We start from the raw sequence: 12,770 nt of genomic DNA on the forward strand, positions 1-12,770 counted from the left end.
TACCAAACTGATTATATATTTTTATATATATATAAATATATTTGTATGTGTATGTTTTGCTTGGTAGCTGTAGCTTTATGGTGCTTATTGGCTAACTACCTAATCACCTAATCAAATCTTAGAAGCTGCAATCTATGTTTTTTTCCCTGTAGCATAATGTGGGCTTGTTTTCCTGCTACAGGTTAATGGTGTGAATCTACGCAGTGCAACACATGAGCAAGCAGCTGCTGCACTAAAACGGGCAGGGCAAACAGTCACAATTGTAGCACAATACCGACCAGAAGGTAAGATACATTTTTTCACATTCCATTGATAGTTACACACATTTAAAATGGTCAGGACAGATGATTATATGTGTAATGAATTATCATTGCAAATAAGGGTGGGAGTTCCATGAATTTGCTGGAGCGGCTACAAAAAAGGTCTCTTTAGGGTCTGTAGAGCCTTCACATCTGTAAATTACTTACAACCACTTGATATTGTTGGTCATGTTATGATAAAGCTTCATTTTTCCTGCAGTGGTGTTTGTACTCTTACTGATGACTCCCTGATCGCTTAGAGTCCCAGCGGAGGGGCAACTTTTAATCAGCTAATGTAATCTTCTAATAAAAAGATTATTCGAAATAGACAATAGGGAACATGTATGAAAAGGCGTAAATGCCTTTTTTAGGCACAGATGGGGCAGATCGGTGTAAAAATATTTGCAAATGGTATTTTGCAATAATTTTTTTCGCATCTGCTCCATTTGTGCTACCTTCGCCAGTGGGGCGGAGAGGGGGTGCGGCTGCACGCAGAGGGGGCGCAGCCTCTGCGTGCCGCATTTATCATTTTTCCGTAAAAAAAATGATACCGAAACCTACGCCAGCTACGAGCTGGCGTAGGTTTCAAAATTTTCGCACAGACGGGCTCCGTGCGATCGGGATTTATGTAGAGGCAGTGCGCCTCTACATAAATCCCCTGAGCTCCGAATCTGCGGGGACATTCGTTAGCCCGGAGTAAAAAACACCGGACTTCATAAGTGTCCCCCAATGCCTTTATTCCGATTATTATGTATTTCGAAGAGTGAGATTGTGAGGGACTTTGACAGGGGGGCCCCATAATGTCCAGTACAAGGACCAATTCCTTTGCTGCGAATAAAGCAGCCGATCAGCAGATGTGTCTATAGAGCTGCTGAAGATAGCGGAGTACAACGCTTTGCTACTTTTGGCAGCTCCCATTTAGAATGAATGAATGGAGCATCATCATGTTTGCAAACTTGCCACTCCTTTCAAAACAAATAAGTTGGGGCCTCATAATGAAGGGCCCTGTGTCCTTCCCCCCGTGATCTCACACTATCCTGTGAATAGGAGATTTCAACAAGAAAACTTCTTTAATGTTACATAATTTCATTTTTTTTTCTTTTAAAGTAATAAGTGAAAATGTCACCTGAAGAAAAATACAAGAAAAGTGTATTATATGAACCATTCATTTATTGCATTTATAATGCTAAATGTGTTCTATGTTTGTAATTGTGCCTGTGGTATTGGGGCAGACAAGTGTTTGAAGGTTTAAAACATATGATAAAGGGCTTAAATAACTTAAGTGTCACTGTCATTATAACATCAAAACCTGAATCAACAGTAGATGTGGAATAAAGCAATTTTTTTAAGTTATCATGGAAAACATGGCACTTCCTTTGTTCTGACTCAAAACAAAGGAAGTCCATAAAAAAAAAAAAAAATACTTTAAGGCTATGTTCACACTACATAAAAGTACAGCATCGGCAACAACGGCCGTACTTTACACGTGTGTGCACATTGCCTCTGCTACTGTGGGATCCCGGCCGGAGCATATACACATCGTATATCGTGCACGGGGCCACAAAGAACTGACATGTCAGTTTTCTGCTGAATTGCGGCCGTAGGTAACCCTGTCAGTGCACACAATGAAGCGAGCGGCTCCGGCCGCTTGCTTCACTGTGTGCTATGGGAGGTTCTGATCAGGACCCTGCGGCCAAAAGATCATCGGGCCGGTACTGCAGTACCGGCCGGGATGATCCGGGCAGAGACCGGCCGTGCCGTGACCCGGCCGGTCTCTATACATTGTGTAAACATAGCCTAAATGTGATTTACACTTGGTTAAAGTTATAACAACAGGAACACTTTAATTAGTATAGAGGGAGGACATAATCGAAAGTAAACTCGAAAGAAAGATTGACAGAAACAACTTTGTTATGGAATGACCAGAATATGGGTGGGAGCTGCTGATCTGATCTTAGCAATGGGAAGAATACCCTTATTGATGGAGATAAGGTAGTCGTTTATTAATTGAGTAGCTACAGTACTTCTGCTCAGTGTTAGAAGGAGACTTTTAAAATCACAACATGGCTGGACATAACATTGTAAAAGTACCTATACCTGAATTGTAAAAGTTGAGCTCCACTGCTTTTAGAGGTAAGTTGAACAAGGCGATGGCTCCAGATGGTGTTTACCCTACAATTCTTAAAGAACTCCAATCCGTTATTGCCCCCCTCAATGGATCTGTATATCCAATCCCTCCTAACAGGAGATGTTCCTAAAGATTGGAGAATAGACAATATTCCTCAAACGGATCGGGTCTCAATGTAACTGATCGCTGTCTCTTTCACACGGACCGATTATCGGCCATAGAAGTGTTTCAAGCAATGCTCCTTGCTGATAATTGGCCTGTGCAAAAGGCCCTTTACATGACCCTGCAATTCCCTAAACAAACATACATGGCAACTAAAAGAAAATAAAATTATAATAAAGAAAAAAAACATACATGGCAACAGAGGAGCTGTGTCACGGTAGTGTATTTGTAAATAGAAAAAAAAAAAACCTTTTTATAAAATAAAGTTATATTACAAAGTAACTAACTTTATTAAAGCAATGTATTAGCAAAAGTCTTCAGAGTACCCCTGTACTTCTTCAAGAATCTATATGGGGAAAATAGGTATATAATAGGTATACTGGAACCTCTACATTATGCCCTAAAACAGCCTATGCTGAGCTATATAACAAAAGATTTTTTGAAATTTTTGATTAGTTGGGGTCTGAACACACACTGGTCGCTAGATCTGTAGTCCTGCTCCTAGTGCGCCAAACCACCTTACTAGCCTAGGGACTAAACTACAAACTGCATGCAAAGGGTGTTGAGGATCAAGTCAAGAAACTTACCTTCATCCTCTGTGCCATGTACGCAATAGGGACATCTCAGATTGTTAAATTTGTCTAACCTGCTGATAGTTCCCCTTTAAATAGACTTACAATGTAGTCTGTCTTAGGCAATGGGTCAGGGAGACTAGGGAGCCAGATAGTGAAGCACTTAGCTCAACATTTCTCTCAACTATATTTAGCGATTGGTCTAAACACCCAGACCCTGACCAAACAAAACATTTTGATGTGGCTTTGTCTTTTCTTTCTGAAAAAGACAATGGGAAAAAATGCCATGGACTCCACGCCATGGAGTGTTTTTTTCAGCAAAAAACAGATGTTGGCTAGATATCAGTGGGGAAATGTGTGTCACTTAGGCTAGGTTCACACTGCGTTTTCAGCATCCGTTTAACGCATCCATTTTTTGCAAAAAACGCATGAAAAACGGATTGCAAAAAACGGATTCATTTGTGTGCATCCGTTTTTCCATTGACTTCCATTATAAAAAAAAAAATCCGTTTTTTTTTGGCCGACCAAAAAACGTTGCTGACCCTATTTTTCTGGACGTTAAAAAAAACGGATCCATTAACGGAAAGACGTTAAACGGATGCTGAAAACGCAGTGTGAACCTAGCCTTATTCTCCCTTGAGTAGTATTGTTTGGACTAGTGGAAGTTTTCTCCGAAACACAGCATGCTGTAGCTATTTTTTTTCTTTATTATCTAGTTTGTCTCAATTTCCTCATATAGAACGCAACTAAAAAAACATATATTTTTTTTATAAGTTTGTGTAAATGTTTGTGCGTTTGAGTGACTTACAATGAGGAAAATGCAACTGTAAAAACACCAAAGCAAGTGCATGTACTAATGTACACTTTATTAGGCCAAATTGCCATAACTGCATCATGGCGTGCATGGGCTATGCAAAAAGTATGTGTGAATGAAGCCTTAGTTCTCTTACATGTGCAACAACTTAGGGTGTGGGAAAGAAGATTAAAGGTAGGCATCAATGACATAATGTCTGCTGGTATCATATGTAGCTTAGAAGTAGATGGCAAGCACTCAGTCTGTAGGCTTCTATGGTGGGTAAAGGAATATGAGAGTACATATAGAATGAATGGCAATTTGTTAAGACATATGTCCTCCAGGATTATGTCATGGCACCAGATAGGCAGGTTTTACATGAAAAGTGCAAACGTCTTGTTTAATACATATTGTGTAAAGGCTACATACATCAATGAAAAGCTATGTATGTGTATCTACAGTTTTACACACACACACATCTTACAACATAATGCTTTTTTTATTTACAAATACAACTAATGCAATGTTTTCCCATCATACATTGTAAGTTTCTTACATGTCATAAATGTATCATGTTGCTTTAAAGGCCCTATAACATAGGCCGATACACTCTGCAAATAAATACCGATTTTGTAAATCCCAGTGCAAGGCTTAACTATTATGCGATCATTCATGCAGTCCTTTGTTTCCATCAAAACAGAGAATCCAAGGCGGGACTTCCAAATCTTCCCTTTATTCATACTTTGCAATATTTCCGTTACACACCTTTTTCAAGCTGCTTGAAAAAGGTGTGTAACCAAAACATTGAAAATTTTTAATAAAGGGAAGATTTGTTTGGAAGTGCTGCCTTGGATTCCATGTTTTGTACTGTTGTTTGGAACCACTGACCAGGCCCTGGAAGGCATGCATTGAAAGGTCTCCTATGTTCCTGTGCTATTTGTTAATTGCTTGGTCTTTGTTTCCATTATTGACTGGCCACACGTCCCCTATTATACAGGGGGATGTATGACTGACAATGATTGTTTTTTTTAACCTGGTATAAAGAAGTAAATATCTGATGGACCTCCATTGGGTGATTACTGGCTAAATTAAGCAGGGTGATATTGATAATTGCCTCATGTAATAGGACCCTAAGTAGGTAAAAATGTAGTCTGGCAGGAAAGACATAAAGTCTGTCCCCGTGAACATACATACAACAAAAATCTTAAAGGCTTACTGTCATTCAAAAGTTTTAACCGGTGGAGGTCTAGATGCTGAAATCCACACTGATCACTAGAATGAACAAGAAGGGCTTAGCTAAGCAATTGTTCTTTCTGGCCCTCCTCTCTATGCAGGAGATAGTTTCTATAGAAAGTCTATTGGTCTGTCTCTTATAACAATGGGTAGAACAGAAACCCAGCTGAGCACATTTCCCTGTTCATACTAGTTCATCAGTGGGGGTCTCAGCACCCAGACCAATCACAACTTTTGATGTGTTTATGACATGTCAACAGTAACACTTTAAAAATCCCTGTGGAAGACTAAGGCCCCCATTACACAGATTTATCTGACAGATTATTGAAGCCAAGGCCAGGAATGGATTTGAAAAAAAGGAGAAATCTCAATCTTTCCTTTATACATAGTAACATAGTAAACAAGGTTGAAAGAAGACAAGAGTCCATCAGGTTCAACCTAGGAATATCCTACTGTGTCGATCCAGGAAGGCGAAAAACCCCCACGGGGCAGAAGACAAACGCCCCACCACAGGGAGAAACTCCCCCCTCCCCCGACTGCAATGGCAACCAGAACAATCCCCGGACCAACGTATCACCAGAAATCTAATGCCCATAACTTGTAATATTATATTTTTCAAGAAAAGCATCCAGGCCTCCCTTGAACTTATTTACTGAATCAGCCATGACAACATCATGTGGCAGAGAGTTCCACAGTCTTACCGCTCGTACAGTAAAGAACCCGCGTCGATGCTGATGATGAAATCTTCTTTCCTCTAGACGTAGAGGATGCCCCCTTGTCATTGTTACAGACCTAGGAGTAAAAAGACCACTACAAAAATCTCTGTACTGTCCATTCATATATTTGTACATTGTGATCAGATCGCCCCTAAGACGTCTTTTTTCTAGCGTAAATAACCCCAAGCATGATAACCTGTCCTGGTACTGTAACCCACCCATTCCCTTAATGACCTTTGTTGCCCTCCTCTGCACCCGCTCTAGGTCAGCTGTGTCCTTCTTATATACCGGTGCCCAAAACTGTACACAGTATTCCAAGTGTGGTCTGACCAGTGATTTATAAAGAGGCAAAACTATGTTCTCATCTTTAGCATCTATACCTCTTTTGATGCATCCCATTATTTTATTAGCCTTGGCAGCTGCTGCCTGGCACTGATCACTAAAGTTGAGTTTACTGTCCACCAATACCCCCAGGTCCTTTTCGGAAGTAGTTTTACCCAGTGTTTTATTATTTAGCACATAACTGTACTTATTATTTCTATGGCCCAAATGCATAACCTTACATTTATCCACATTAAACTTCATTTGCCATTTCTCCGCCCAAGCCTCTAGCTTCTCCAAATCCCTCTGTAATATGATATTATCCTCCTCTGTACTGATTACTTTACCCAGTTTAGTATCATCTGCAAAAATGGAGATTCTGCTCTGTAGCCCCTCTACAAGATCATTAATAAAAATATTAAAAAGAAGTGGACCCAACACTGACCCCTGTGGTACCCCACTAGTAACTAAAACCCAATCTGAATATGTTCCATCAATGACCACCCTCTGTTTTCTATCACACAACCAGTTACTTACCCATTTGCATACGTTTTCCCCGAGTCCCAGCATCCTCATTTTGTAGACCAACCTTTCATGCGGCACAGTATCAAATGCCTTTGAAAAGTCCAGATACACAACATCCACAGCCTCCCCCAGGTCCAGTCTATAACTTACCTCTTCATAGAAGCCGATCAGATTAGTCTGACAGGACCGATCCCTCATAAATCCATGCTGGTGCTGAGTCATAAGATTATTTTCATTAAGATACTCCAGTATAGCATCTCTTACAAACCCCTCAAATACTTTACCCACTATAGATGTTAGACTTACGGGCCTGTAGTTTCCAGGATCACTCCTTGACCCCTTCTTGAATATTGGTACCACATTAGCTATGCGCCAGTCCTGTGGAAGAATCCCTGTCGTAATAGAATCTTTAAATAATAGGAATAATGGTCTGTCTAACACAGTATTTAATTCTTGCAAAACTCTAGGATGGATACCTTCTGGGCCCGGTGACTTATGGATTTTAATATTTTTAAGGCGTTTCCCCACTTCTTGTTGTGTTAGGCAGGTGAGATTTATGGGAGGATTAACATTATCCCTAGTTATGTCATCTGTTATGGGATTCTCCTCTGTGAATACAGTAGAGAAGAATGTATTTAGTAGTTTGGCCTTTTCCTCTTCCCCCTCCACCATTACACCCAGATTATTTTTGAGGGGACCAACATTTTCGGTTTTAAGTCTTTTGTTATTTATATAGGTGAAGAACATTTTGGGATTTGTTTTACTTTCTTTGGCTATCCTTCTTTCTGTTGCTATTTTTGCTTCTTTTATTTGCGTTTTACACATTCTATTCTTCTGTCTATAGTTGCTCAATGCTTCCCCACTACCTTCTTGTTTTAGTTGTCTGAATGCTTGTTTCTTATCATTTATTGCACCCCTTACAGCTGTAGTTAACCACATTGGATTTCTCTTATTTCTACTACGTTTATTCCCATATGGTATGTGTCGTTCACACGATTTACACAGGATGCTCTTAAATATGTCCCATTTCTCTTGTGTACTTTTATTTCTGAAGGCATTGTCCCAGTCTATGTTCCCAAGGTCCTCTCTTAGTTTTTGGAAATTAGCCTTCCTGAAATTTAATGTTTTTGTAGCCCCTCTGCTAATCATTTTATTGAAGGATAATTGAAAACTTACTATGTTATGGTCACTATTACCTAGGTGACCCCCCACCTCTATTTTTGATATTCTGTCGGGCCTATTGGTTAAGATCAGGTCCAGAAGGGCCCCCCCTCTTGTTGGTTCCTCTACTAGTTGGGAAAGGTAATTATCTTTTACTATTTCCAAAAACACGCTTCCCTTCCTGGAGCTGCAGGTTTCTGCTTTCCAGTTGATATTTGGGTAGTTAAAGTCCCCCATAATAATGACTTCCCCCTGCTTAGCTGCCGCATCTATTTGTCTTATAAGAAGATTTTCTGATTCTTCCACTATACTTGGCGGTTTATAAATCACTCCTATAAGAATTTTATTATTCTTCGTCCCTCCCCTTATTTCTACCCAAAGAGACTCCACATTATCATCACATATATCCTCCCGCAGAATAGGCTTAAGGCATGATTTAACATATAGACAGACCCCTCCCCCTTTCTTATTTTTACGGTCATTTCTGAATAGACTATAACCCTGGATATTAACGGCCCAGTCATAGGTCTCATCCAGCCATGTCTCACTTATCCCCACTATATCATATTTCTCTTCAACCATTATGAGTTCTAATTCCTCAGCTTTATTAGTGAGGCTTCGAGCATTAGTATACATACATTTAATATATTTGTCCATATTCCCTTTCCTTTTATCACTAGTGACTATTCTAACCCCTCCCGCCGCTCCACCCCCAGTTCCATAATCTAGTCCCAGCTCTCCATCTACTCTGTCTTTACTTACTATATTGTAGTTGCCCTCCCCCCCGGTCCCTAGTTTAAACACTCCTCCAACCTCTTAGCCATCTTCTCCCCCAGCACGGCTGCACCCTCCCCATTGAGATGCAGCCCGTCCCTACCGTAGAGCCTGTAACCGACCGAGAAGTCGGCCCAGTTCTCCATGAAGCCAAACCCCTCTACCCTACACCAGCTCTTGAGCCACTTATTTACCTCCCTAATCTCCCGCTGTCTCTCAGGTGTGGCTCGTGGTACAGGTAATATTTCGGAAAATATCACCTTGGAGGTCCTAGTTTTAAGCTTCCTGCCTAAGTCCCTGAAATCATTTTTAAGGACCCGCCACCTACCTCTAACTTTATCATTGGTGCCAATGTGCACCATGACTGCTGGGTCATCGCCAGCCCCTCCCAGTAATCTGTCAGCCCGATCCGCGATGTGACGAACTCGAGCGCCAGGAAGGCAACACACTGTTCGACGATCCCGGTCTTTGTGACAGATTGCCCTGTCTGTCCCCCTAATAATTGAGTCCCCCACTACCAGTACCTGCCTGGCCTGCCCTGAACTCCTGTTTCCCACCTTACTGGAGCAGACACCCCCCTGGCTTTCAGAGGCAGTGTCCTGCTGCAGCAATGCCACCCCTGTTCTCCGTTTATAGTCTGTTCCTGGCTAGGGCTTTAATGATCTGTCAGATCTAAATCTGTGTGTATAATAAGGATGATGCTGGGAGCTCCAACACTGTTTAAATCTTTGCACTACTGTACTGGCGAGAAGGTTTAAACAGTTTCAGAGCTCTTGGCATCATAATAAATCATGATGCGGGGAGTTCTGAACTCTTTTCTGTAGCACATTGTCCATTATTACAGACTATGCACAGAACGTGGAAATGTAGCCTAAATTCATAAAATATATATATATATGTCTCCATTGAGGGGAGCAGTGCCACCAACAGGGCTGTCTAAGTTCCTGTCCCCCCATATATTCCTATATACAGTGCATGGTTGGGGCAGCACAGTGGCTCAGTGGTTAGTTGAGCAGGCAGTGATTGTTATCACTACTCACTAGAACCATTATACAGCTATAGCACAGCAAGGCAGCCTACCCCTAGGTACTGTATAGAAGTTACTACACTGACATCTCAATAACAGCTGAGGTAAGTGCAAGCTTATACCTCATCCTTACTGTACTAAGAATTACCACATGCGTTCAAAACCACACTCCTATTTGTTTACCATTAGCTCTGCAATGCTACAGGCAACATGACAAACCTATTGGAGAAGGCACAGGGACACAATTCCAGCTGCATGTGTCCCTCAGCATGTGTGAGCATTGCCGTACTGTGCACACTGTTATAGGCGTGCGCCAATCTCTGTGCTATTTTCCTAACATTTTCAGTAACTTGCTTCGGATATTGATTTCTGCTTCGGTGTGAAAATATTCTACATACTTGAACATGTTCTCTCTAGGAGACTTTCTGTCATGAATAACAACCTGAATGCTGTGACCTTTGTAACAACACTGTGCCTTTATTGTAAGGTTTTTTTCTGTCCTGTTATAATAAACCCAACACTTACTTCCTTTACGATGGGATATAGCAAGGTTACTAATAGATTTCAGAGCAGGAATAGGGAACCATGGCTCTTCAGCTGTTGTAAAACTACAACTCTTATCATACCTAGACAGCCAAAGCTTTAGCTTTGGTTGTCCATGCATGATGGGAGTTGTAGTTTCGCAACAGCTAAAGAGCCAAGGTTCCCAAGCCCAGTTTTAAAGTCACATTTTTTTAGTCTATATAGTGAGTGTAAGGTTGTTGGTTGGTGCACAGGTTGCTTATTAATTTCTTGTTCATGATTAATGGTTCCTTCTCTAGCAAGTGTATCATTAAAATGGTGCTTTAGTGCACCTACAGCTATAAACAACATCATAAATCAATAGTACATGTAAAAAAAAAACCCTCCAGAATTGTGTTAAAGACAAATGTCTGTTATGGAACATTGGTTATAATTGGAGGAAACTCATTAAAGCTTTATTCACAGTATGCTAGGAGCATACGTCTGACATATTAAGTGTGGAACTTGTCAAACATGTACTGTATGAAAATATATGCCTATATTACCTATAATAGTCAATTGGCTATTCTTTTCTATAGACAATAGGCTATTGCAGTCCTGCAGTTCCTGGACCCCTGCTGTGATCAAGCACTGCCTATACCGATCAGGGTCCTGTTCTCTCTGTGTAAGGCATATTTCTATATTGCTATAAGAGAAACAGATCAGGCTAGTCCTGTGTTTCGAGACTCTTTGATGAGGCTCTACAGGTTCTTCTTTTGCATATTTAGGCTATGTGCACACACTGTATGAGACCGGCCGTTCCGTGACCCCGGACGGTTCACTGGATATTCATCTAGTTACAAGATAGATACATATCATTGTCATTGTGTTATGGTTATTAAGAACAGTGCCGTCCTGTTGAATCTGTATGTGACAAGTGCTGCACATGACGTAGTTTGGTTGCCTCTTGTATAATTATACAAAGGTGTGTAATAGCTTTAAAATTCCTGTCTTGGGATTATAGTCTACGCAATGGAAAGACACTTGACAAGACAAAATATTGACTAAATATCAATTGGAAAGGTTTAGCCAGAACTTCTGAGGAGAGACATGGATATATAAAAAGGTATTTCTGGTAGAGGGCAGGTCCTGGTACTGCTGTATAGAGCTTTAGTCAGACATTATTTGAAATAGTGGCCAAGAGTTATCAGTCTGTACAACAAAAACTAGTTTAATTTCCCTACAGCAACCAATCACAGCTCTCATGTCCAAAAGCGCTGTAAAGCATTGCAAATACATAGCTGCACATACTGTCCAAACATGTAACTATTCCCTCTGTCCCCACCTCAAAAAAAATCATTTGGTTGGTCCGCCTGTCCAAACTAAAAGTAGCAAGATATTCTTATCCATACTATATAACGTAAAGAAGAAGATGAAAGAGCAGACTGCATGGACTTCGTACACTTTTTCTGACATAACTTATCTTTTCCTGTGGGCGTATACAGTGTTTTATATTGCTGTGTGCTTTAAAGAAATGAAGATGTAAGCCACATTGGCAAATCAGGCAAGTGCTTAAGTGGAAACATAGTTTATTTCCCTGCACCACGAAAAATAAAATAGTATTATCAGGTCTGGTAGACATCTCCATAAATATAATGAAAGATAGCTTTTAATAATGGGGGATACACAGCGTAAAGTCTTCACTAATGTATGACATATTTGCTTGTAATAACTTTGGCAAAAGTACTGTATCTATAAATATATAAACTTAGTCCTCTAATGCATTTTAGAAAAATTACAACTGTGCACAGGGCTGTCACAAAACTGACCCCACAATTGTTTAACATGCAAAAGCTATAGAAAAACATTGCCACTTTCTTCCAGAGACAACACCACTCTTGTCTCCAGCTCAGGTGTGGTTTACAATTAAAGAGAATTTGTCAGCTCTTGGGTCCTTCCTAAGGTGCTGACAGTGTGCTGTAGCTGGTATTCCCCCAGTGAGCATGGTGCCTTTTGGTAATTTGTCCATGGCGTGGATTATGCAAAATCCCAGGTCCTACTATAATGAAGTGTCAAAGAGGACACTCTAGAAACAAACAAGAGGGCGCTTCCTAGTGCAATACAGTCAGCAAAGGTGAGCACACACAAAATTGTATTGAAATGAACTCACCTAGTCGAGTTGTGCAGAAATAGGCACAACTCTATAGAAGCGAGTTGTGGTATACATAAATCACCGCAGCTCAAAGGAAGAGAGATCACCTCCTGTGTCCACTGGTGTGAGGAATATGTAAGACAGAACAGCTCAATCCAGACCTATCGTGCCACTTGATCCCCTATGAAACCCCAAGCGCAGGTGAGTGGTTACCACAGTCCGTGATAGGTGCAGTAGAGATGGACCATCAATTCAGGAGTACGAATAATTTATTAATAAGTGCAACACGTTTCAGCACCCACATATAACGGAGCCTTTCTCAAGCATGGCATAACAAAGTACAACCTCAACATGTGTAAATATCTAGATGACCCTATTATTTCACTTCCAGGTCATCTCAGGGAGA

At 40.7% G+C, this 12,770-nt stretch overlaps 1 protein-coding gene across 5 annotated transcripts in view; it reads left to right on the forward strand.

Moving 5' to 3' along the window:
* The window catches only part of DLG3 (discs large MAGUK scaffold protein 3), a 150,290-nt gene that overhangs the window by 96,653 nt on the left and 40,867 nt on the right, over window positions 1-12,770 (forward strand). For all 5 annotated transcript variants that reach the window (XM_069942818.1, XM_069942811.1, XM_069942812.1 and 2 more), the window contains one exon: window positions 182-284. In XM_069942818.1, the coding sequence (XP_069798919.1) occupies window positions 182-284 (103 nt within the window). The remainder of the gene's footprint in view (window positions 1-181; window positions 285-12,770) is intronic.

This window comes from Dendropsophus ebraccatus, chromosome 10 (genome assembly GCF_027789765.1).
Source record: "Dendropsophus ebraccatus isolate aDenEbr1 chromosome 10, aDenEbr1.pat, whole genome shotgun sequence".
NCBI lineage: Eukaryota > Metazoa > Chordata > Amphibia > Anura > Hylidae > Dendropsophus > Dendropsophus ebraccatus.